Source organism: Hypanus sabinus, chromosome 3 (genome assembly GCF_030144855.1).
Source record: "Hypanus sabinus isolate sHypSab1 chromosome 3, sHypSab1.hap1, whole genome shotgun sequence".
NCBI classification, from domain to species: Eukaryota; Metazoa; Chordata; class Chondrichthyes; order Myliobatiformes; family Dasyatidae; genus Hypanus; species Hypanus sabinus.
In genome coordinates this window covers 7,658,521-7,684,906 of record NC_082708.1, presented here as the reverse complement: position 1 = coordinate 7,684,906, position 26,386 = coordinate 7,658,521, and the positions used below count along the sequence as shown (strand labels likewise).

Below are 26,386 nucleotides of genomic sequence, written 5' to 3'. Positions count from 1 at the left end.
AAATTCTTACGTGATACAAGTAGTCTGAAATTATATTTGTGTTCATCTTCAAGCAGTCTATCATAAACTATGAATCTGTAGAATTCATTGCCACAGATGGCTGTGGAGGCCAAGTCACTGGGTATATTTAAAGCGGAGGTTGATAGGTTCTTCATTAGTCAGGATGTCAAAAGTTACGGGGAGAAGGCAGGAGAACGGGGTTGAGAGGGATAATAAATCTGCCATGACGGAATGGCACACCAAACTTGATGGGCCGAATGGCCTAATTCTGTTCCTGCGCTTTATGAACTTATTAGCATTAACAACTAACACACCCGAGGATATGCTGGGGGCAGTCCTGTTATGTGAGGAGTTGGCATATTTGCCAGAGTCGAAAGCCACCTCTGTAATACCAGTCATTGATTGGCCTTCTTAAAGGATGTGGCCACTCTTTCCCATTGGCTGGCTTGCACCAGCTTCCAGTTCCGGGCACCTTGGGTGTATAAGAATAGCTCGTGGGGGAGGCTCGGGACTACACTTGACTTTGATTGGGCGGTGGGGGGAAGGGGTGTTTCTAAGCAGGTGTTACGCTTTGCCCAAAGATAACCTGCAGGCTAGTGGAGGGATGGTGTGCCCTACACCTCCTTTGGTAGAGACCTATCTCCACCCTGCCACTCGTATATGTTGATTTATTGAGTATGCCTACAAGGAAATGAATTTCAGGGTTGTATACGGCCACACACACACAATAAATTCACTTTGACCTTTGAACTTGGAACAGAATTCTGACTGCCTATACCTCTCATAATTTTATAAACCTGGAACATCAAAGGTAAGGAGAAGCAGATCCCTCACACTGTCATCGATGAGATTCTTATTCTTTTAACAGTGAAAAGAAAAATGAGATTTATGCGCCATGGTCGTGTAGCAGTTAGTGCGGCATTATTACAGCTCCGGGCGTTCAGGGGTATAATTCCGGTGCTATTCTCTAAGGAGTCTCTCTATGTCCTCCCAGTGGAATGTGTGGGTTTCCTCCGGGTGCTCTGGTCCGAAGACGAACCAGGTAGGTTAATTAGCTACTGTAATTGTCCTGTGATTAGGTTAGGGTTAGTAGGGGTTTGTGGGGGCAGCATAACTCAAAGGGACAGAAGCGCTGTATTGCCAAATAAGAATTCCTCGGTAATTTTCACTGGCTGGTACACATTTTAGAGAGATGAACATAGAACAGTACAGGCCCTTCGGCCCACAATGTTGCGCTGTCCTTCTAACCCACATCAAGTCCAATCTAATCTTCCCTCCTGCATAACACTCCACTTTCCTGTCACCCATGTTCAAACCCCTCTTTTTTTCTATAGTCCATGTGCTTATCAGAGTCTCTTAAATGTCTCTAATGTATCTACCTCTCCCACCACCGTTGGCAGGGCGTTCCCCACCCACCCACCACTCTCTGTAAAAAAAACCTTGTATCTGACATCCCCCTTTACTTTCCTCCAATCACCTTAACATTACAGCCCCCACCCCTGGTTTTAGCCACATTTATCATGGAGCAGTGAAAATGTCAGGAATAGGCAGGCGATTGAGCTAACAGGAAATATATATTGAAAATAAAATTTAAGAGCTGCTGCCAGTAGGTGAGAAGAAAAGGGCTCTATCTACAAAAAAAGTAAGCGTGGCTGCTTTGTCAGTGGGGAAAGGTTTCTATTACGGAAAAAGGAAATGGGACCTACGTTAAATGAATGCTTTTCTTTTTGGAATGTTTATTTACAGAAGGGTCAGAGGGAGAGAGGAAGAAAAACTGCCTAAACCGCCTCGCCTGTTGCTCGGTGCCCCGGGGAATTCCTGGAATACAGGGCCGGCGATCGAGAGACAAAGACTAGGGAACGTCAATGCAAAGGAGCGGGAGGGGAGGAGAGAGAAAGACAGAGGAAGGAGGAGAGTAGAAGGGAGAAAGGGGAGAGATAAAGGAGGAAGCGAGGAGGGGAGGATGAGAGAAGGGGAGGGGGAGAGTGAGAAAGTGCGTGTGAGTCTGACAGAGAGGGGGAGTGCATGAGAAGAGGGAAGAGGGAGAAAGAGAGGGAGGAAGGGAGGGAGAAAGAGAGGGAGATAGAGATTCGCTAGCATGAAGCAGGAAATCCAATCCACGTTGAATGTCTGTGAAAAGACGAAGCCAGTTTAAGGGGAGTGGCGACTGTTCCTCTGACTAGGGAGGGGTGGGAGGAAGGCGCTGGGGTTGAGAGCGGACCTGTTGGCTGGGGGAAGGGGGCGACCCGCCTCCGTTTACCCCGCCTGCGTTGGCCGGGCTGCCGGCGATTGTGACGCGGGGGACTCGGGCTGAGACAGGTGAGTGAGTGGACAGGTTACAGAGACAGGGCGGTGTGTTTTCGGCAGCGCCTCCTTCACCTCTAGAAGATGCCTCTAACGTGGTCTGGAGCCTCCTGTTTTTGTATTAGACTAGGAACTTTTAAACCCGAAGCTTTTTAAATTTCTGACCGGGAGACTGGGAAACTTCGTGGAATTCCTAATGGGAGACAGAAGCATTAAAAACTTATGGGACGGAGAGATTTAATCTTGGATGTCATTACTTATGCACCATGGGATTTGGCGAAAATTGGGAGTTTTATATTAATTCGTATAGCTCTTTTTTTAAGGAAAGGGAATTATTTTGTGGGCTGTGTCCGTTTTTAAATTTTCTGAGAGATCTTTTCGGAAGTTGGATTATTATACTAATACAAATTATTTTTGAAGGGTTATTTTATGGTTTGGGCCCCGCCTTTCTTTTTAATTTCTGGGAGATTGTTAAACAAATAGTTGCTAATTCCTAATATTTTTATGGTAGTTTGGGGGCATCGTTTCTTTCATTTCTGGGACAGATCTTTTCTGACGAAAGTCAGATTTTTAGACAATTCAGATATTATTTTAATTTTTAAGGGAATTATTTTGTGGTTTGAGATTCAGTAATTTTTAAGTTTCTGATAGATTTCTTTCTGAAGGAAATTGGATTTTTTATTCTAATTCAAAATTTTCATTTTAAGGGTATTATTTTGTGGTCTTAGCTCCAGTTATCAAGTCGCTTTTATTGTCGTTTCAACCATAACTGCTGGTACAGTGCACAGTAAAAATGAAACAACATTTGGTATTTGTGAGATTCTTTTCTGAAGGATGTTAGATTATCATAATAATTCAGATTTTTAATTTTTAGGGGGGATTATTTTGCGATTTGAGTCCTGATTTCTGTCAGAGAATGTAGAGAGGATGATATAAAGTAGAGCAGTGGAGGTGATGCAGTGGTGAACAATGGCTTTAATAACAAACCTCAAATAACAAGCCACATGGGGCCACGAAATGACAGAGAACAGAAATTAGACACAACAAGGTCCACTTTAGACCGGGAGGGTGAAAGCTGGGAGCAATTGGCCAGCTGGTTCAATGAGTAAACAAGGACTGTGGATGAGAACTGGGGTTAAATAGGCTGCAGGTGAGTGAATGAGGACTGTGGATGAGAACTGGGGTTAAATAGGCTGCAAGTGAGTGAACGAGGACTGTGGATGAGAACTGGGGTTAAATAGGCTGCAAGTGAGTGAACGAGGACTGTGGATGAGAACTGGGGTTAAATAGGCTGCAGGTGAGTGAATGAGGACTGTGGATGAGAACTGGGGTTAAATAGGCTGCAGGTGAGTGAACGAGGACTGTGGATGAGAACTGGGGTTAAATGGACTGCAGGCAATGAGTGGCAGGTAAATCCTATTAGCTGAGTGAATTCTGAGGGGTGTCAGTGGGATCAGCTCTGACAGTTTCCTTCATTTCTGGAAGAGATCTTTAGAAGGAAGATACTTTTAGAAGAGGCAACATTTAAACCAGTAACAAAGAATCTCTCTCTTGCTCTTGCAGTTGTGTTTGGAGGTTCCCCTGAATGACAATGGCCAGAGTGGACCTAAGTCACTTTTTGGACACTGTCTACGGCGGGGTGGACCCCAACATCACGGGCAATGGCGGGCCGGAGTGCGCCGCTTTCCTGTCGGTCAGGCAGCGAGCACTAGAATCAGTCATCATGATCGCCGTGTCCTTGCTTCAGATCGTGCTAGCCTATCAGAAGATCGGAGATGGATTCTGGGAGCATTGGAACCGCAGTGGCTCAGCGCAGGGACATCACGAGACGCTGGGCAGGAACATTCTGCAGGCCGCCCTGTGTTTGACCTTTGGCTTAGAAATTGGGTTCAAGTGTGCGTCGAAAACCCTCATTTATTTACTGAATCCTTGCCATGTGGTCACAGCCCTCCAGGTGAGTTCAATTATTCCTCCTCCTTATTATGCCTAACTTTTAAGTGGATGAGATTGGATAAGGCACGGTTAGTAGGTGAGGGTGGCATGGTAGAGTAGTGGTTAGAGTAACGGTTTACGGTGCCAGTGACCCGGGTTCAATTCCCTCCGCTGCTTGTAAGGAGTCTGTACATTCTCCTGCATGTTTCCTCTGGGTGCTCTGACATTCCAAAAGAGAGGTGTCTATTTAGACAGAGATTAGGAGAAATCCCTTGAGCCAGAGAGTGGTGAATCTGTGGAGGTAATTCATATATTCAGAGTGGAAGCTGATAGGTTCCTGATTTGTCAGGGCGTCAGAGGCAGGAGAATGGGGTTGAGAGGGATAATAAATGAAGGAGTGGTGGAACATACTCAATGGGCTGAATGGCCTAATTCTGCTCCTATGTCTTATGGTGTTGGGGTTAGTGAGCTGTGGGTGTGCTGTGTTGTCACCGGAAACATGGTGACTCTTGTGGGTTGGCCCCCCCCCCCCCCAGCACATCCTCAGACTGCGTTGGTTGTTGACGCAAACGACACATTTCACTATAAAAGCTAATCTAATCAAATTATTCTAAAACAGGTGATATGATAGCTTGTGAAGAAAGATTTTTTTTTTTGGGGGGTTCCTTAAGGCTGGGGGTGGCACACGTCTCAAACAGCCTCTGACAACCTGCTCCAGCTCCTGGCCTTCATGTGAGGCTTAGTGATTAAACCCAGTGGAAATCTTTCCACTGACAAGAGAAGGAGCAAAGTCAGGTCACTGACGCCTTGAAACCTGTCACTTCGGGCAGACGGGGCTCGTCAGCAGTGGCTGGCAGCTCGTCTAGGAGAAGGAGAACTCTGATCTCAAATCTCAGTTGCCGTGTGGTTCTATCCACTCACAGGGAAGGCTTCGGGAGTGAATCCCGAGGAAAAATCCGGAGCTGAAGGCTATAAGACAGTCCTACAGTGAGTTCAATGTTGATTGGTGGCTCCTGCAGCACTGCTGGGGCCAAACTGTATCGATCTATTTGGAGCGGGGGAGCCTACTGCATGGGCAACAGCTTGCTCTCCATATCCTACTGACAGCTAGGACGCAATATCCATAGTCGATCCCGACCAAGGGATGGCCTCGCGAAGGAGGTTTTAGGAAAAGTTAACGTAGCGGTTAGCGCAACACTGTTACCGTTGGAGTTTGGAGTTCAATTCTGATGTCCAGTGCAAGGAGTTTGTAATTTTTTCCCCTGTACGCGTGGGTTTCCTCCGTGTGCTCTGGTTTCCTCCCACAGTCCGAAGGTGTTCTGGTTACTAGGTTAATTGGCCTTTGTAAATTGTCCTGTGCTTTGGGTGGGGTTAAATTCCTGCTTTGCTGGGTTGTGCAGCTCATTGGGCTGGAAGGACCTGTTCCATGGTTACTTCTAAATAAATAGATAATACAGACAGAATCTTGATCATCTGGATAAAAAGTCACCAGAGCCCTAAACAAACTTCAATAGCTGAACTGTGGAGAGTATCCTCACTGGTTGCACCATGGCCTGGTATGGAAAAACCAATAGCCCGACGAGCTAACCACCGTACTACCTTGCTGCCCCCGGCCAAACGCGGGCATATGGGACGAGCTTTGATGGGAATCTTGGTCAGTATGGATCAGTTGGGCCGAAGAGCCTGTTTCCTTGCTCTGTGTATCACAGAGATTAGTGTTGCTTTAAATTAAATCAGTTTATTTTTTAAATTTATTTTTAAAATTTACTTAGAGATACAGCACAGAACAGGCCTTTCCTGATCCGATGCTTCACAAATAACACAATAATAAAATACACAATAAATATAAATATGTAAGATAGCTTATACACACGCACACACACAGACACACACAGATTGTATGTCCATAAAGTGACACTAGGCACGGGAGTGTCTGTACATAAAGTGACTGATAGGAAATGATAAAGTATTGGTGAAGTTAATGGGTGGAGGTCTTGATCAGCCTTGCTGCTTGGGGGTAAAGTACCTGTTTATGAGTCTGGTGGTCCTGGTGTGGGTGCTACGTAGCCAACTCCCTGGTGGGAATGGGACAAACGGCCCATGAAGTGGGTGTGTGGGATCCTTTTCCAGCACCTTTCTGTATTTGTCCTTGATGATCGGTAGGTTGGTGCCGGTGATGCACTGGGCAGTTTTGACTACCTGTTGTGGAGTCTTCCTGGCCACCACAGTGCAGTTTCCGTTCTGAGCAGTGATGTTAGCTGGATGTTCTAACTGTCCATAAGTTCTACCCTTGCAAAGAGAGAAACGCATCTGCTTATAGTTTCTTTTTCCTCCCAAGTAAAGTGGCATGCAAATAGAAAGTTCTAAATAACAGGATAATTCTTTTTTAGAAGTTTACTTGCATTTTCAGATATTCAGTTTCAAGTTCAACTTTTGATCTGATCAACCATTCAAGTTATCCTTCACCCCCTCTATCGATTACTTTGGTTACTGCACTGTAAACAGCTTGAACCACTTTTTCTAAAGGCATTTGCATTGTAAATGCTTACAGATATCTCTGCAATTTGTGCACACTTTATTCCATGTCTGTACTTGTAACTCATTTTTATAGAATTATTTACTCTGTATGAAGGTTGGATGTTGTTTTTTTTGTTGAATGTCACACCCTGACCAACACACCACAGCTATTTCCTAATCCATGTAAATATATTTGGTGAATAAATCTGATCCTTGATCTTTGATGTGGAGGAGAGTAGTTTACAATGACAGGATGGTATTGATGAGTTGATATGATGAGCGGCAAAGAGACAGATAGAATTGAATCCTGAAAAATATGAGCTGACGTGTGTTGTAAAGCTCGGGTACATTGAATAAGCTGAGGAGATTAGAAAGTACTTGGAACAAGGGGGTTCATGCTATTAGATTTCTAAAAGCAGTGCTATAAATAACTCCACCGTGGGCAGTCCCACGCCTGGCTGTGAAAGAAGGGTTGGGCATTGTGTTAGCTTGTAAAAACCCAGAGCCACAGAACTGCCAACAGAAGCTCCATAGATCTCAGCCCTAGGTTAGGACGATCTTTGCCCAGAAGATGTACGAGGACGTGCTGGGAAACGGAGGCCATAGGGCTGATTGACCTTTGGCCCATGACAGAGGACCCAGGTGAGTTGCTGGACTGAAAAAGAAGGGGGCAGAAGCCAGAATTAGAGGGTGGGGAGAAGGAGAGGAGTCCAATCTGGGTAAATGAGACTCCTCATCCTGTTTACTGTTTACCTGCACTGTGCACTACATGCACTCTGAATTCTATTTTATTAACTTATTTGTGGTAATATTTTGTTTTATGTGTGGTGTGTGATATATGTTTTGTATATATGTACAGTCAGATGACAATAAAGTTGAACTTGAAGAGTGGAAAGAAGCTTGCACTACTGTGCCATCCGTTGGAAAGATATCAGAATCAAATCAGGTTTATTATCACCGGCATGTGACATGAAATTTGTTAACTTAGCAGCAACAGATCAATGTGAATCATAATCTAGCAGAGGGAAGAAAAATAAAATAAATAATAAATAAACAAGTAAATCAATTACATATGTTGGATAGATTTTTAAAAATGTGCAAAAACAGAAATACTGTATATTTTTTTAAAAATGAGGTAGTGTCCAATGATTCCTGGATGGACATTGAATCTGATGGCAGAGGGGAAGAAGCTATTTCTGAATCGCTGAGCGTGTGCCTTCAGGCTTCTGTACCTCCTACCTAATGGTAACAGTGAGAAAATGGCATGCACTGGGTGCTGGAGGTCCTTAATAATGGACGCTGCCTTTCTGAGACACCGCTTCCTAAAGATGTCCTGGGTACTTTGTAGGCTAGTACCCAAGATGGAGCTGACTAGATTTACAACCTTCTGCAGCTTCTTTTGGTCCTGTGCAGCAGCCCCTCCATACCAGACAGTGATGCAGCCTGTCAGAATGCTCTCCACAGTACAACTAGAGAAGTTTTTGAGTGTATTTGTTGACATGCCAAATCTCTTCAAATTCCTAATGAAGTATAGCTGCTGTCTTGCCTTCTTTATAACTATATCAATATGTTGGGACCAGGTTAGATCCTCAGAGATCTTGACACCGAGGAACTTGAAGCTGCTCACTCTCTCCACTTCTGATCCCTCTATGAGGATTGGTATGTGTTCCTTCATCTTACGCTTCCTGAAGTCCACAACCAGCTCTTTCGTCTTACTGACGTTGAGTGCCAGGTTGTTGCTGCGGCACCATTCCACTAGTTGGCGTATCTCTCTCCTGTACGCCCTCTCGTCACCACCTGAGATTATACCAACAATGGTTGTATCATCAGCAAATTTGTAGATGGTATTTGAGCTATGCCTAGCCACACAGTCATGTATATATAGAGAGTAGAGCAGTGGGCTAAGCACACACCCCTGAGGTGCACCAGTGTTGATCATCAGAGTGAGGATATGTTATCAGCAATCCGCACAGACTGTGGTCTTCCAGTTAGGAAGTCGAGGATCCAATTGCAGAGAGTGGTACAGAGGCCCAGGTTCTGCAACTTCTCAATCAGGATTATGGGAATGATCGTATTAAATGCTGAGTTATGATTGATGAACAGCATCCTGACATAGGTATTTGTGTTGTCCAAGTTGTCTAAAGCCATGTAGAAAACCACTGAGATTGCATCTGCCTTTGACCTATTGTGGCGATAGTCAAATTGCAGTGGGTCCAAGTCCTTGCTGAGGCAGGAGTTCAGTCTAGTCATGACCAACCTCTCAAATCATTTCATCACTGTCGACGTGAGTGCTACCGGGTGACTGTCGTTAAGGCAGCTCACATTATTCTTCTTCAGCACTGGTATAATTGTTGCCGTTTTGAAGCAAGTGGGACCTTCCATCTGTAGCAGAGAGAGGTTGAAAATGTCCTTGAATACTCCCACTAGTGGTTGGTACAGGTTTTCAGAGCCGTACCAGGTACTCCATCAGGACATTCCGCCTTGCGAGGGTTCACTCTCTTTAAGGACAGCCTAACACTGGCCTCTGAGACAGAGATCACAGGGTCATCAGGTGCAGCAGGGATCTTCACAGCTGTAGTTGTGTTCTCCCTCTCAAAGCATGCTATTTAATGATTTACTAATTGTTTTGCATATCACATCTTCAATCAAATTGGATATGCAATTTTAGGCAAATCATGACAAACTTGAAACTGGTGCTGGGGGACTTCATCACGTCAAGTCTGTGTTTTTGACTTCAGTCCCAGAGATTGGACAAATGAAATTGAACACAATGCAATCATCAATACTAACTCGTGTATTTAATCTTACATTGGACTTAAAGATAATTTTGGCAGCTGAAGACACTTTGCCCCAAGGAACTTTTGCAATGATGTCTTGGCCCTCTAATGATGTCCTTGAGGAGATTTTAAACCAGCTGCTGGTTAATAATTTACATTAATATTTAAAATTGGAAGCAATTAATTATCAGCTTGCATCCAGTGTTGTTATTTGAACATGTGATAGAGTAATTATTAACAATGGATTCCAAAGTTGTGCAATGCATACATATTGCACAGAACATTTTTAGTTTGATTTTCATTGTGTCATACAGTACAGAAATAAGCCCTTTGCCCAACAATGTCCATGCCAATAGAGCCAGAGAGCATAACAATGCAGAAACAGGCCTTTCAGCCAATTAGTAAGTGCTAATTCTGTCTAGTCCCGTCTACCTGCACCTGGACCATATTCCTTCATACCCCTCCTGTCCACGTACCTATACAAATTTCTCTTAAACATTGAAATCAAGCTTGCATGCACCCTCTGACTACCCTCTGAGTGAGGGAGTTTCCCCTCATGTTCCCCTTTAACATTGCACCTTCCATCCTTAACCCATGACGTCTAGTTCTAGTCTCACCCAACCTCAGTGGAAAAAGCCTGCTTGCATTTGCCCCATCTATGCCCCTCATAATTTTGTATGCCTTTATCAAATCTCCCCTCATTCTCCTTCGCTCTAGGAAATAAAGTCCTAGCCCATTCAATCTTTCCCTGTAACTCAGGTCTTCAAGTGCCAGCAACACTCTTGTAAATTTTCTCTGTACTCTTTCAAACTTATTAATATATTTCCTTTAGATAGGTGGCCAGAACTGCCAAGAAGGCCAATGTGCTAAGAACACTCTTTATGACCCAAATCTACCTGTGAAGTCAAGGAATTGTGGACCTGTATTCCCAGATCCCACTGCTCTTCTGCAAACGGTATATATAACACAACTGAGTCATAAAATTATATGTACAGCATGGAAACAGGCCTTTTTAGTCTGTACTGAACTATTATTCTGCCTAGTCGTATTGACCCACACTCAGACCACAGCCCTCCCTACCTCTCCTACCCAAGTACAGTACTATGCAAAAGTCTTATGCATTCTAGATTTTTAATATATTTTTTTTTGTCTTCTGCAATTGGTGTGTCTGTAGGAAAGAGCAAATTTTAGATTTTCAACCATTCAAAAAATTAAACGCTACAGAGAAATTTTCATATTTCATCGAAGTAACATATTAAATGATAGACCACTTTTCAAATAAAAACTTGGTGACTTTGTAGGTATCTAGCCCAGTGCATGATTAAACAAAGGTAACAAACTGGTGCTAATGATCAATGACATAATGAGATGAATGAATTGAACTGATTGACTGAAACTGAAACTGAAACAGAAGTAGCAGGAATCAAGCGGAGTGAAGGACAACCAAACTGAAAGGTGAGGGTGTGGCAGATGTGACAGTTTAAACTTCAAATCATCAATTCTTACACCACGGCAAGATTGAGCATAGTAACAAGACACAAGGTGGTCATCCTGCATCAGCAAGGTCTCTCCCTAGCAGAAATTTTGCTTTGAGATGTGGTGTTAAGCTCTTCTGAAGAAGCAGAAAGAAACAGACAAGGTTGAGGAGCAGAAACACTGTGGTCGGCAATGGAAACTGAGTGTAGCCCATGAGAGCCGCATCAAATTTCTAGATGTCCAGTACTGCTGTCAGCTCTGAACTCACAGAAGCCACTAGAAGCCAAGTACAGCCCTCTGCAGTTCAGAGAAGTCTTCTCAGAAGTGGTCTTCATGGAAGAGTTACTGCCAAAAAGCCATTCCTCCAAAGCGGAAGCAAAGCCAAGAGACTCACGATGACTGCAGTGGTGAGCAATGGCAGCAAGTGACGAGTCAAAATTTGAAATTTGTTTCTCAAACAGGAGGCAGTTTGTGCATAGAGGAGCTGGAGAGCGCTACCTGGATGAGTATCTGCTGCCAACATTGAAGCATAGTGGAGGTTCCCTGCAGGTTTGGGGCTGCATATCTGCAAATGGAGTTAGTGACCTGGTCAAAGTTATGGACTCCTTAATACTGAAAAGTACAAGCAGATTCTCATCCATCTCACGATAATGACAGGAGGGTGTCTGATCAGCCACAATTTCGTTCTGCAGCAGGACAGTGACCCCAAACACACAGCCGAGGTTATATAGAACTATCTTCAGGGTAAAGAAGAACAAGGAGTTCTGCATCAGATGGTATGGCCCCCACAGACCCCTGATCCCAACATCATCGAGGCTGTCTGGGATTACCCGGAGAGACAAAAGTGAGACAGACAAAGTCTGTAGAAGAACTGTGGCAAGTTCTCCAAGATGCTTGGAACAACCTACCAGCTGATTTTAAACACACACCAAAGATTCTGGAAATCCAAAGCAACTCACAAAATTCTGGAGGAACTCAGCAGATCAGGCAGCATCTATGGAGAGGAATAAGCAGTTGATGTTTCAAGCTAAGACCGTTCATCAGGACTGTGTTCTCATGAACGTTGCAGTCAAGCCTGCATCCACCACGCTTTCTGGCAGCTCATCCCACACTTGCACCGTTATCCAAACAGCATATAGAACATTGAGCAGTACAGCACAGGAACAGACCCTTCGGCACTCAATGCCATGCTGAATCTATTAAATTAGTAATCAAGTGGCCAACTGAACTAACCCCTTTTGCCTGCACAATGTCCACATCCTTCCATTTTCCTCACATTCAGGTGCCTATCTGAACATCTGTTAATAGTCCCTAATGTATCTGTGTTCACCACTACCCTAGGCAGCACATTCCAGGCACCCATCACTTTATTTGTTTACCCGCTCTCACTTTAAATGCATGCTCCTTGCTACTAGACACTTCCACCGTGGGAAACAATGCTGGCTGTCTCCCTCATAATCTCACAAACCTCCATCAGATCTCCCCTCAGCCTCTGCCGCTCCAGAGAAAACAATCACAGTTTGTCCTACTTCTCGTGATAGCACACACCCTCTGATCCAGGCAGCAACCTGGTGAACCTCTTCTGCACCCTCTCCAAAGCGTCGACATCCTTCCTCAAATGTGGAGACCAGAATTGTATTGAATAATGCTGGAGGAACTCAGCAAGTCCGGCAGCATCTTATTTCAGCTGCTTGTTCTCATTTCTCCCCCTTCCTTTCTACTCCAGTTGTAGGATTTGTGCCCAAACATCAACTCTCCATTTCCCTCCATAGATGCTGCCTGACCTCCAGCATTTTGTGTGTGTTGCCTTGTATTTCAGGTATTTTCAGATTTTCTCCTCTTTGTAACATCTGCAGAATCTCTTGTTTATTTTCTGCATCAATATTGTCTTACCTTGTTCTACCCCTAGGAGAACAACTGTTTGCTTCATCTTAAACCTCTGCTCTCAGGATTTCAGAATCGGGTTTAGTACCACGGGGGGTGGTTGAGGGGGGGGGGGGGGGGTGTGGTGCCAAAAAAGAGAAAGGCAGTGAGCTCGTGATCATGAGTTCAATGTCCATTCATAAATCTGATGGCAGAGGGGAAGAAGCTGTTCCTGAATCATTGAGTGTGCGTCTTCAGGCTCCTGTGCCTCCTCCCTGATGGTAGCAATGAGATGAAGGCATGAGCTGGACGATGTGGTGATCTAGACCCCTCTGCTATGTGGGAAGGATTTCTTACTCTCCACTCTATTATTTACCCCTCATAATTTTATTCACCTCAATAGGATTGTCCTTTCATTCTCTTGCACTCCAATTCTGCTTCTTCTTGAGCTCATCACCGCCACTGGGGCTTAGGCCGAAAGCAGCTCGGCTGCTCTGTTCTAGGCCAAGGTTTAATCGGCTTCCATTTTCACCACAAGACCTCATATGTCTTCCAGGCAAGGATCCTTCCTCTTCTGGGAGTGAGATTTTTGGAGCCTCTGTTGGTGTTTTTGTAGCTCTGGGTCTTCACGGGATGGGGTTGCTGCCCCACGTACAACCATCCTCCTTTCACAGCGGGTTTGGGACTGTTCATGGTGGGGTTTGTATGCTCCAATGGTTTTATTTATTGATTGATTGAGATACAACTTGGCACAGGGCCTACTGGCACTTCAACACCCCCCCCCCCACCCCGATTTAATCCTAGTTTAATCACGGGACAGTCTGCAATGACTAATTAATCTACCAACCGATACATCTTTGGATTGTGGGAGGAAACCGGAGCAGCAGTGGAAACCCACGTGGTCATGGGGAGAATGTACAGGCAGCGGTAGGAATTGAACCTGGGTAACTGGTACTGTAAAACGTGCTAACCACTACATTACCACGCCACCCTGTTCTCTGTGGCGGGATGGGACTGAAGATGCTGTATATAAAAGACAAACAAGGTGGCCCTGTCTGTTTTCCCATCACTAAGGACACCATTGGACCAAGTGACTTGATAAAGGTGTACACGATAAGAAGATGCACAGCCACAGAGTTTATCCCAGGGCAGAAATAGCTAATGCAAGGGGACACAATTTTAAGGTGATTGAAAGAAAGTATAGGGAGGATGTCAGAGGCAGATTATTTTAAACAGAGTGTGATGGGTGTGTGGAATGCCCTGACAAGGGTGGAGATAGTGGCAGATACACAGGAGACAGAGATGAGGGAAGATTTCTTTAGCCAGTAGAATCTGTGGAATTTATTGTTGCTGTGGAGGCCAAGTCATTGGATATATTTAAGAAGGAGGTTGATAGGTTCTTGCTTAGTCAGGGCGCCATTAGTTACAGGAGGAAGACAGGAGAATGGGGCTGAGAGAGATAACAAATCAGCCATGATGGAATGACGGAGCAGACCCGATGGGCAGAATGGCCTATCTAAGTGTCTCTTAAATGAGATGGTAAGACATTCTGCTCCTTCGTCTTATAGTCTTATTTAAGAGACTGTTGGATAGGTAGATGGACGAAAGAGAAATGGATGGTTATGTAAGAGGGGAGGTTTAGATTGATCTTGGAGTAGGTTATGGGCTGAAGGGCCTGTAGTATCCTGTTATGTCCTGTTCAATTAATTTGTTAAATGAACCTGCCATTTAACTGTTTGCAAACTTTCAGAATCTGATTTTTCAGATGTTAAAGGACCTGAGATTAATTTAAACTGCTTTAGATTTGGCATTGTCTTGGTGATACCGCTTCCTTGGGCAGAGCATACTGTTTGGGCCGAATGGTCTAACTGTGCTCCTGTGGCTGGTTAACAATATGGAGTGGAAATTCCTGTTGTTATTTTTCTGTCTGTAGCCCAGGAGACCAAGATATTTTAAGAGTCAGTTCCTGAAGGGAGCCATTCGGAATTTTTACCTCTGCACATATCCATAACTTCAGCCCTTTAATAAATCTACCGCCATCTGAGATATCTGTGCTTACCAACCCCCCCCCCCCCACCCCAAAAATCTGGCCTCTTATTTAAGAAAAGATGTGCTGGCATTGGAGAGTGTCCAGAGGAGATACACGAGAATGATAATGGGAATGAAAGGGTTGACGGCTCTGAGCCTGTATTCACTGTTTAGATGAAGGGGGATCTCATTGAAACTTATTGAATATTGAAAAGCTTTCATAGGGCGGATGTGGAGAAGATGTTTCCTATAGTGGGGGAGTCTCGGACCAGAGGACACAGATAGAGTGGATGTGGTGAGGATGTTTCCTATAGTGGGGGGTCTAGGACCAGAGGGCACAGATAGAGTGGATGTGGAGAAGATGTTTCCTATAGTGGGGGAGTCTCGGACCAGAGGACACAGATAGAGTGGATGTGGTGAGGATGTTTCCTATAGTGGGGGAGTCTAGGACCAGAGGACAGAGATAGAGTGGATGTGGTGAGGATGTTTCCTATAGTGGGGGAGTCTAGGACCAGAGGACACAGATAGAGTGGATGTGGAGAGGATGTTTCCTATAGTGGGGGAGTCTAGGACCAGAGGACACAGATAGAGTGGATGTGGAGAGGATGTTTCCTATAATGGGGGATTCTGGGACCAGAGGGCACAGATAGAGTGGATGTGGAGAGGATGTTTCCTATAGTGGGGGAGTCTAGGACCAGAGGACACAGATAGAGTGGATGTGGAGAGGATGTTTCCTATAGTGGGGGAGTCTCGGACCAGAGGGCACAGATAGAGTGGATGTGGAGAGGATGTTTCCTATAGTGGGGGAGTCTCGGACCGGAGGACACAGATAGAGTGGATGTGGAGAGGATGTTTCCTATAGTGGGGGAGTCTCGGACCAGAGGACACAGATAGAGTGGATGTGGAGAGGATGATTCCTATAGTGGGGGAGTCTCGGACCAGAGGACACAGATAGAGTGGATGTGGAGAGGATGTTTCCTATAGTGGGGGAGCCTCGGACCAGAGGGCACAGATAGAGTGGATGTGGAGAGGATGTTTCCTATAGTGGGGGAGTCTAGGACCTGAGGACACAGACAGTGGATGTGGAGAGGATGTTTCCTATAGTGGGGGAGTCTCGGACCAGAAGACACAGATAGAGTGGATGTGGAGAGGATGTTTCCTATAGTGGGGGAGTCTCGGACCAGAGGACACAGATAGAGTGGATGTGGAGAGGATGTTTCCTATAGTGGGGGATCTCGGACCAGAAGACACAGATAGAGTGGATGTGGAGAGGATGTTTCCTATAGTGGGGGAGTCTAGGACCAGAGGTCACAGATAGAGTGGATGTGGAGAGAATGTTTCCTATAGTGGGGGATTCTATGACCAGAGGACACAGATAGAGTGGATGTGGAGAGGATGTTTCCTATAGTGTGGGAGTCTAGGACCAGAGGGCACAGATAGAGTGGATGTGGAGAGGATGTTTCCTATAGTGGGGGAGTCTAGGACCAGAGGACACAGATAGAGTGGATGTGGAGAGGATGTTTCCTATAGTGGGGGAGTCTCGGACCAGAGGACAGAGCCTCAGAATACAAGGATGATCATTTAGAACAGAGATGAGGAGGAATTTCTTTAGCCAGATAGCGATGAATCTGTGGAATTCATTGCGACAGATGACTGTGGTAGCCAAGTCATTGGGTATATTTAAAGTAGAGGTTAACAGATTCTTGATTAGTCAGGGCTTCAAAGGTTACAGAGAGAAGGCAGGAGAATGGGGTTGAGAGGGACAATAAATCAGCCATGATGGAATGACAGAGCAGACGCGAGATATATCGATATCTCCTATATCTAATGGTCTTATGACCCCTTGTTGTCTTTTCTTTAATGGCTCCATTACCAGCATTAACTGTCTCTGAATTTCCCGCCTGAAAACCTCTCTTTGAAAACTTTTTTTCAAAGTTGCTCAATTAAAACTTACCTCCGGCCAAACAATTGATCACTTATTGTTGAGGGTTACAATGGGAAGTTGAAAGGACGCAGAGCCAGGCTAAAAAGAAGAAGATAGTCCAACCCGGAAATGTGTGAAGTGATTCATGTTGGAAGGTCGAATTTGAAGGCAGAATACAGGGTTATTGAGCAGTGTGGAGGAACAGAGGGATCTTGAGGTCCACATCCATAGATCCCTCAAAGTTGCCACAGAAGTTGATAGAGTTGTTAAGAAGGTGTCTGGTGTGTTTATTAGTCCCCTTTATTAGTCAGGGGATTGACTTCAAGACCTGTGAGGTAATATTGTAGCTTTATAGACCACACTTGGAATATTGTGTTCAGTTCTGGTTGCCTCATTATAAGAAGGATGTGGAGGCTTTAGAGAGGGTGCAGAGGAGATTTACCAGGATGCTGCCTGGATTAGAGAGGGTGCAGAGGAGATTCACCAGGATGCTGCCTGGATTAGAGAGGGTGCAGAGGAGATTCACCAGGATGCTGCCTGGATTAGAGAGGGTGCAGAGGAGATTCACCAGGATGCTGCCTGGATTAGAGAGGGTGCAGAGGAGATTCACCAGGATGCTGCCTGGATTAGAGAGGGTGCAGAGGAGATTTACCAGGATGCCGCCTGGATTAGAGAGGGTGCAGAGGAGATTCACCAGGATGCTGCCTGGATTAGAGAGGGTGCAGAGGAGATTCACCAGGACGCTGCCTGGTTTAGAGAGGGTGCAGAGGAGATTCACCAGGATGCTGTCTGGATTAGAGAGGGTGCAGAGGAGATTCACCAGGATGCTGCCTGGATTAGAGAGGGTGCAGAGGAGATTCACCGGGATGCCGCCTGGATTAGAGAGGGTGCAGAGGAGATTTACCAGGATGCTGCCTGGATTAGAGAGGGTGCAGAGGAGATTTACCAGGATGCCGCCTGGATTAGAGAGGGTGCAGAGGAGATTCACCAGGATGCCGCCTGGATTAGAGAGCATGTCTTATGAGGATATGGTTGAGTGAGCTGGGGCTTTTCTCTTTGGAGTGAGGGAGGATGAGAGGTGACTTGAAGATAATGAGAGGCATATGTTGAGTGGACAGCCAGAGACTTTTTCTCATGGTGGAAATGACTAATACGGTGGTGTATAACTTTATGATGAAGTGCGCTGTGGTTGGTGTAACAGTTTACAACTCCGTTGGCCTCGGTTCAGTCTGTACGTTCTTCCTGCGACTGTGTGGGTTTCATTGGCGTGCTCCGGTTTCCTCCCGCTTTCCGAAGACCTATGGGTTAGGGTCAGTCGAGTTAGTAAATTGTGAACATGCTATGTTGGTGCCAGAAGTGTGGGCACACTTGTGCTGCTCTTGGACTTGGATTGCGCTGGCCGTTGATAGAGATGACAACTTCCGTATAAGTATCAATATTTCGATGTATCAATGGATGTGTGACAAACAAATAAATAAATCTAATCTATGCTGATTGAACAAACCTTGCAGAGGCCTGAACTAGTATCTTCATCATATGAATGAGTCAAATGAACTCAGCCACTGTATTGCAGGCAAACAAAAGCCGAGGGACCGCTTTGTCCAAAACCTCTGCTCCATCCACCAAAACTGGAACTTGGTGGCATCCGTCAGTCTCGAGAGACCATGGATCTGCGCCTGGAGTTTCCAGGGCGCAGGCCTGGGCAGGGTTGTATGGGAGACCGGCAATTGCCCAAGCTGCAGGCCTTCCCCTCTCCACACCACCGATTTTGTCCAAGGGAAGGGCACTAGGACCCACGCAGCTTGGCACCGGTGTCACAGAGCAATGTGTGGTTAAGTGCCCTGCTCAAGGACACAAACACGCTGCCTCAGCTGAGGCTCGAACCAGTGACCTTCAGATTACTAGTCTGATGCCTTGCCCACTAGGCCACGCACCAAAACTGGAACTACCAGTGGCTAAACATGTTAATTCTGATTCCGCTTCTGAAGGGTCAGCCCATGGCCTGCTCTTGTGGCAAGATGAGGCCACCCTCAGAGTGGAGAAGCAACAGCTTAGGTTTCATCTGGGAAGCCTCACACCTGGTGGCATGAATATCAGAATCAGAATCAGGTTTATTGTCACCAGCATGTGACGTGGGATTTGTTGAACTCAATGCAGTACATAATCTAGCAGAGAGAGGAAAAAATAATAAATAAAATAAAACAATAATAAATAAACAAGTAAATCAATTACGTATATTAAGTAGATTAAAAAATGTGCAAAAACAGAAATATTGTATATTAAAAAAGTGAGGTAGTGTTCAAGGGTTCAATGTCCATTTAGAAATCGCACGGCAGAGGGGAAGAAGCTGTTCCTGAATCGCCGAGTCTGTGCCTTCAGGCTTCTGTACCTCCTACCTGATGGTAACAGTGAGAAAAGGGCATGCCCTGGGTGCTGGAGGTCCTTTATAATGGACGCTGCCTTTCTGAGACACCGCTCCTTGAAGGTGTCCTGGGTACTTTGTAGGCTAGTACCCAAGATGGAACTGACTAGATTTACAACCTTCTGCAGTTTCTTTTGGTCCTGTGCAGAAGCCCCTCCATACCAGACTGTGATGCAGCCTGTCAGAATGCTCTCCACGGTACAACTAGAGAAGATTTTGAGTGTCAATTTCTGAGTTTTTCAGAAATATCAATTTCTCCTTCCAGTAAAAAAATTCCCTCCCCTCTCCTCCTCTTTGATTCTCTGCTCTGGCCTCTTACCTTTTCTTACCTGCCAATCACCTCGCCCGGGACCTCTCCTCTTTCCCTTTTTCCTATAGTCCACTCTTCTCTCCTATCAGACTTCTCCTTCTCCAGCCCTCTACCTTTCCCACCCACCTGGCCTCACCCGTCACCTTCTAGCTATCCTCCTTCCCCTCCCCACCCCCTGCACACTTTTATTCTGGCATCTCCCCCCTTCCTTTTCAAACTGGATGAAGGGTCTTGGCCCAAAGCATCGACTGCTTTTTCATTTCCATAGACGCTGCCTGAGCTGCTGAGTTCCTCCAGCACTTTGTGTGTGTGTGTTGCTCTGGATTTCCAGCGTCTGCAGAATTTCTCGTGTTTAGGTAAGCAAACATTTGTTGGTGGTAAAATTTCAGTTGTCAACGCCTCCTCATTGCCACCTGATATTTTACCAACAACAATGATGTCATCTGCAAATTTACAGATGGCTCTCGGGCTGTGCCAAGTCAGACAGCTCAAGCACCATCTACGTACCTGCGGGGAACGTCATTGTTGTCAGCAGAATCTCAGATGGCGAAGAGGAGTTGTACAGCAGTGATATAGATCAGCTGGTTGAGTGGTGTCACAGCAACAACCTGCACTCAGTGTCAGCAAGACCAAGGAATTTATTGTGGACTTCAGGAAGGAGAAGCTGAGGGAACACACCAGTCCTCATCGAGGAATCAGCAGTTTCAAGTTCTGGGCTGTCAACATCTCAAAGGGTCAATGCTAAGCCCAACATGTTGATCGTAATCATGAAGAAGACATGCCAGCGACTATACTTCATTAGGAGTTTGTGGACATTTGGTATGTCACCAAAGACTCTAGCGAATTTCTAAATCTTTCCTGCATTTGGCCCATACCCCTCTGAAACTTTCCTATCATTTTACTTCAAGTTCCTTTTAAATGTTGTTATTGCTCCTGCCTCATCCACTTCCTCCGGCAGCTCGTTCCATATCATCAACCTCTGCGTGAAGTTGCCTCTTAGGTTTCTTTCAAATCTTTCCCCTCTCACCTTAAACCCAAGCCCACTCATTTTTGGACTCTACCCTAGGGAAAAGATTATGTACCCTATCTAATCCCTCATGATTTTCCACACTTCTATAAGGTCACCCCTCAATCTCCTATGCTCCAAGGAATAAGGTCCTAACCTGCCCAACCTCTCACGATAACTCAGGCCCTTGAGTCCTGGCAACATCCTCATTAATCTCAGCATTCCTTTCAGTTTAATCACATTGTTCCTATGACAGGCAACCAAAATTGTAAATATTAAAGAACTTTACAGATAGGGGACTTATATTAGTTAGGAGAATGGACACGGGGTGAGAACAAGATTCTGGGATCATATGTTGCATCCTGGATGCCAGGGTCTGGAAATATCTCAGCAATCTTATTCTGAGTAGTGGGACGTTGAACAGCCAGAAGTCATGGTCCACATAGGTATCAGTGACATGGGTAGGACAAGTGATGAGGTTTCTGTGTAGGGAGTTCGGGGAGTTAGGTGCCAAGTTAAAGGGCAGGACCTCCAGGGTTGAGATATCAGGATTGCTAACCGTGCCATGTAATAGTGAGTCTAGAACTAAGAAGATTATAAAATTCAATAATTAAGGAGTTGGTGTAGGAGGGAGTCATTGGGCTCTCTTTCAGGGAACGTGGGACCTGTACAGAAGGGACAGTTTGCATCTGAACTGGAGGGGGACTAATATCCTAGAGGAAAGGTTTGTTAATGTTCCACTGTTGGGTTTAAACTAGAATAGCAGGGGGATGGGAACCAGAGTGCCAGAAGAGTTGGTGGACAGTTTGTGGAGGCTGATGTTGGTAAGACCTCAGACAAAGTTAGGAATAAAAAAGTTGAGAGTGGTGTGTCTAGTGTTCCGAGCTGCTTATAATTCAATGCAAGAAGTATCATAGGAAAGATAAGATAGCTGTCTTAGAAACAGAGGAAAGTGTAGATATGAGAGGCCATTGATCGGACAAAATTGCAGTCAACAGGATGAGATGCAACATAAAAGGTGGACAAAATCGAAAAGGGTGAATACAGGGCTGAAGGTGTTATGTTTGAATGTGTGTGGAATATGGAATAAAGTAAATGAACTTGCAGCACAGTTGTAGATTGGCATGTATGATGTTGCAGGTATCATGACTGAAAGAAGATTAAAGCTGGGAGTTTAATGTCGAAGGATGCACGTTGTACTGAACGGCAGAGAGGGTGGTGTTCCTCTGTTGATAAAAATTGAAATCAAATCATTAGAAAGAGGTGACTTAGGGTTGGAAGATGTTGAATCATTGTGGGTAGAGCTAAGGGACTGCAAGGGTAAAAAGATTCTGATGGGGGCTGTATATAGACCCCCAAACAGTAGTAAGGATGTGGCCTACAAAATTACAGTGGGTGATAGAAAATGCACGGCAAAAAGGCAATGTTACAATAGTCAAAAGGGACTTCTTAATGCAGATAGATTGAGAAAATCAGGTTGGTGCTGGACTCCAGGAAGGGAAGTTTCTAGTGCCTATGAGATGGTTTTTTTGAGCAGCTCATGGTTGAGCCCACTAGGGGATCAGCTATTTTGGATTGGGAGTTGTGCAAAGATCCAGAATTGATCAGAGGGCTTAAGGTAAAAGAACCCTGAGGAGAAAGTGATCATAATATGATAGATTTCACCCTAAAATTTGAGAAGGAGAAGCTAAAGTCAAATGTATCAGCATTACAGTGGAGTAAAGGGAATTACAGAGGCTTGAGAGAGGAGTTGGCCAGAAATGATTCAAAAAGAACACTGGCAGGGATGACAGCAGAACAGAATTGGCTGGAATTTCTGGAAGCAATTTGGAAGGCACAGAATATATGCATCCCAAAGAGGAAGAACTATTCCAAAGGAAAGATGAAATAGCCATGGCTAACAAGAGGTCAACAGCAAAGAGGGCATAAAAAAAACACAAAAATTAGTGGGAAGTTACAGGATTGGGAAGCTTTTAAAATCCAACAGGAGACAACTAAAAAACTCATTAAGAAGGTAAAGATGAAATACAAAAGTAAGCTAGCCAATAATATTAAAGAGGATACCAAAAGTTTCTTCAGATACATTAAGTGTAAAAGAGAGGTAAGAGTGGATATCGGAACACTGGAAAACAATACTGGAGAGGTAGCAATGTGGGACAGCAAAATGGTGCATGAACTGAATAAGTACTTTGCATCTGTCTTCACTGTGTGAGACACTAGCAGTTTGGTGGAAGTTCCAGGTGTCAGGGGTCATGAAGTTTATGAAGTTACCATAACTAGACAGAAGGTTCTTGAAAAACTGAAAGGTCTGAAGGTAGATAAGTCACCTGGACCAGATGGTGTACACCCCAGGGTTCTGAAAGAGGTGCCTGAAGAGATTGTGGATGCATTAGTAACGATATTTGAAGAATCACTAGGTTCTTGAATGGTTCTGGAAGACTGGAAAATTGCAAATGTTAATCCATTCTTCAAGAAAGGAGGGAAGCAGAAGAAAGGAAACTATAGGCCAGTTAGTCTGACCTCAGTGGTTGGGAAGATGTTGGAGGTGACTATTAAGGAAGAGGTCTCAGGATACTTGGAGGCACAAGACAAAATAGGCTGTAGTCAGCATGGTTTCCTTGAAGGAAAATCTTGCCTGACAAATCTGTTGGAATTCTTTGAAGAAATAACAAGCAAGATAGACAAAGGAGAATTGGTTAATGTTGATTACTTGGATTTCAGAAGGCCTTTGACAAAGTGCTACACATGAGGCTACTTAACAAGCTGTGAGCCCATAGTATTACATGAAAGATTCTAGCATGGCTGATTGGCAGCAGGCAAAGAGTGGGAATAAAGAGAGCCTTTTCTGATTGGCTGCCAGTGATTGGTGGTGTTTCACAGGGGCCTGCGTTGACCAATTCTTTTTACATTATATGTTAATGATTTGGATAGAACTGACAGCTTTGTTGAAAAATCTGCAGGCGATATGAAGATTGGTGGAGGGGCAAGTAATTTGAGTAAGTGGAGAGGCTACAGAAGGATTAGACAGATTAGGAGAAAGGCAGAAGGAATGCAGTGTTGGGAAGTGTATGGTCATGCACTTTGGTAGAAGAAATGAAAGGGTGAAATATTTTCTAAGTGGAGAGAAAATACAAAAAACTGTGGCACAAAGGGACTTGGGAGTCCTTGTGCAGGATTCCCTAAAGGTTGATTCTCTGGTGAGGAAGGCAAATGTGATGTTAGCATTCATTTTAAGTAAACTAGAATATAAAAGCAAGGATGTAATGGTGAGACTTTATAAAGCACTGGCAAGGCCTCACTTGGAGTATTGTGAGCAGTTTAGGGCCCTTTCTCTTAGAAAGGATGTGCTGAAACTGGAGAGGGTTCAAAGGAAGTTCATGAAAATGATTCCAGGATTGAACGGCTTGTCATATGAAGAGTGTTTGATGGTTCTGGGCCTGTATTCACTAGAATTCAGAAGAATGAGGAGTGACCTCGTTGAAACCTATCGAATGGTGAAAGGCCTTGATAGAGTGGATGTAGAAAAGATGTTTCCTATGGTGAGAGAGCCTAAGACCAGAGGATATGGCATCAAAATAGAGGGGTGTCCTTTTAGAATGGAGGTGAGGAGCAATTTCTTTAGCCAGACAGTGGGGAATCTGTGGAATTTGTTGCTACATGTGGATGTGGAGGCCAAGTATTTATGTATATTTGAGAAAGGGGTTGGTAGATTCTTGATTGGCCAGGGCATGGAGGGATACGGAGAGAAGGCGGGAGACTGAGGCTGAGGGGAGAATTGGATCAGCCATGATGAAATGGCAGAGCAGACTAGATGGGCCAAATGGCCTAATTCCACTCCTATATCTCATGGTCTTGTGGTCTTACAGGCTATTGATTGCAGTGATCACTTTCAAGAAAAGATGCAATCAATAATGTATTCAATAGTTGCTTTTGCTGCCAGCAAGTTGTCGCGGCACTTCACCAGCACTATCGTCAGCCAGTGAACCTGCAACTAAAGTGCTCCTGGATTGGCTGTAGTGGTGACTGGCTTCCAGACTCTGCACTCACTTCAGTGAACCTCAGTTCTGAATGTTATTTGCTTGCTTCTATTGTTTGCACGACTTCTTTTATTTCTGCATGTTGGTGTTTGATGATCTTTTTTTCCTAATGGGTTCTATTGTGTCTCCTTGTTTTGTGGCTGCCTGTAAAGAGGTGGTATAACGTGTGCGTACTTTGTTAATAAATGTACGTTGCAACTTTGAAGCATACGGTGGAATGCATCACTTTGCTGGGCAGCTCGCAAGTGTCACCACACTTCTGTAGCCAGCACAGCATGCGCACAACTTTCTAAATCTTTGTGGTAACAGGAGCAACCAGAGGATCCCCACACAGTGACGGGGAGAACGTACACACACTCTTTACAGGCAAGGGCAGGAATCGAACCCCCACTGCTGACCACTGGCACTGTAATAACACTACTATGCTACCATGTCAGCATTGTCATCATGTAGTTCAAGTTTAATTGTCATTCAACCAAACGAGAGGGCGCTACTCCGGGGTCAAGGTGCAAAACACAGTACCAACAGTCACACACAGCACAAAGCACACATAGCGCCTACTCGATAGCAAGCACACGTAAGATGTCAGTAAAATAGTCACACAAAAAAAATGTCCAGACCCTGAGTCCGTGAGTGCCGCAGCGGTCAACAACAATACAGCTTGTTTTCTGCCGAATGAAGTCTGGGGGGCAGCACTGACTCCAGGCCTGGACACCACACCACCCTGCCCCCGGTGGAGTGCGCTGGCTCCAATGCCTCTCTCTTGGAATCACCGCAGCTTGGGAAACAGTTGCACTATCAATAACTCTCCGAGATGTGAGGCGAGATATCGGCTTTTATTGGCTGGAAGAAAGAACAAGCAGCAATTGACCACCACACTACATCCTGGAGACTGAGACCGGGGCTCAGGCACCAATCGCCTTTATACTGGGGTCAGTGGGAGGAGCCACAGGAGCAGTCAGTGGGGGGGGGGGGGGGGACGTGTCCAGACAGGTATATGTCGTTCACCACAGAAACAGTTGAGGAATCCTAGAGGAAGATCTGAGGGATACCACACGATAGAAGTTTGTCTCTGCCTTTCAAACCACTGGCATCAATAATAGATGATTTAATCAACCTTTGGTCTGTCTATAATGTCTACGAATGGATGTCAACTTGAGGGAAATTGTCTCGTGGTAATGATCTGATTCGAAGATGTTACTTGTCCAAATGTCAGTTAAATGTTGTTATTGCACCCACTTCAGTCACATTCTCCGACAGCTCATTCCATAAACACCTAGTTTCTGAGCAGGGATTATAATTCAAAGTTCAAAGTAGATTTATTATCAAAGTATATAATTGTCACCAAATACAAACCTGAGGTTCATTTTGCGTTCACTCCTAAAAATAGAACCACTCCTCCCCACAGTGAGTACTCAAATAAAATATACTTTCTATGTGCATCGTTGCTTGGGGAAATCTTGTGTTGGGACGAGGTTTCTGGAGTACTTAATGTAATTATGGCCTGGGAATTAATTGTGCAAATCCATGCAAGAAAATGCAGGCACTGAGAGTCAAAAATGGAAGTTCAGAGTCAAGTTGTGTGTGTGTGAGAGCAACATGGTTATTCAATTAATAATCCAGAGAGTTGAATGAATGATTCCAGTTCAACCAATGATCAAAGTTGAAAAGTTCAAAGTAAATTTATTATCAAAGTGCATCTGTGTCACCACATACATTTTCTTGTGGGTATTCACAGTAAATACAAGGAAAACAATAGAATCAATGACAGACCACACCCAACAGTGGGG

General features: G+C 44.8%; 1 protein-coding gene across 11 annotated transcripts in view; it reads left to right on the top strand.

Moving 5' to 3' along the window:
• Nucleotides 1-1,593: 1,593 nt before the first annotated feature.
• LOC132391025 (transmembrane protein 164-like) overlaps nucleotides 1,594-26,386 on the top strand; it is a 139,075-nt gene continuing 114,282 nt past the window's right edge. For 3 of the 11 annotated variants that reach the window (XM_059963649.1, XM_059963648.1, XM_059963646.1), the window contains exons 1-2: nucleotides 2,017-2,319; nucleotides 3,868-4,258. In XM_059963649.1, the coding sequence (XP_059819632.1) occupies nucleotides 3,890-4,258 (369 nt within the window). In that variant the 5' untranslated portion in view covers nucleotides 2,017-2,319; nucleotides 3,868-3,889. Of the gene's footprint in view, nucleotides 1,643-2,014; nucleotides 2,403-3,867; nucleotides 4,259-6,981; nucleotides 7,396-26,386 lie in introns of those variants that run through there. The other 8 variants (XM_059963650.1, XM_059963651.1, XM_059963645.1 and 5 more) reach the window with 7 other exon arrangements.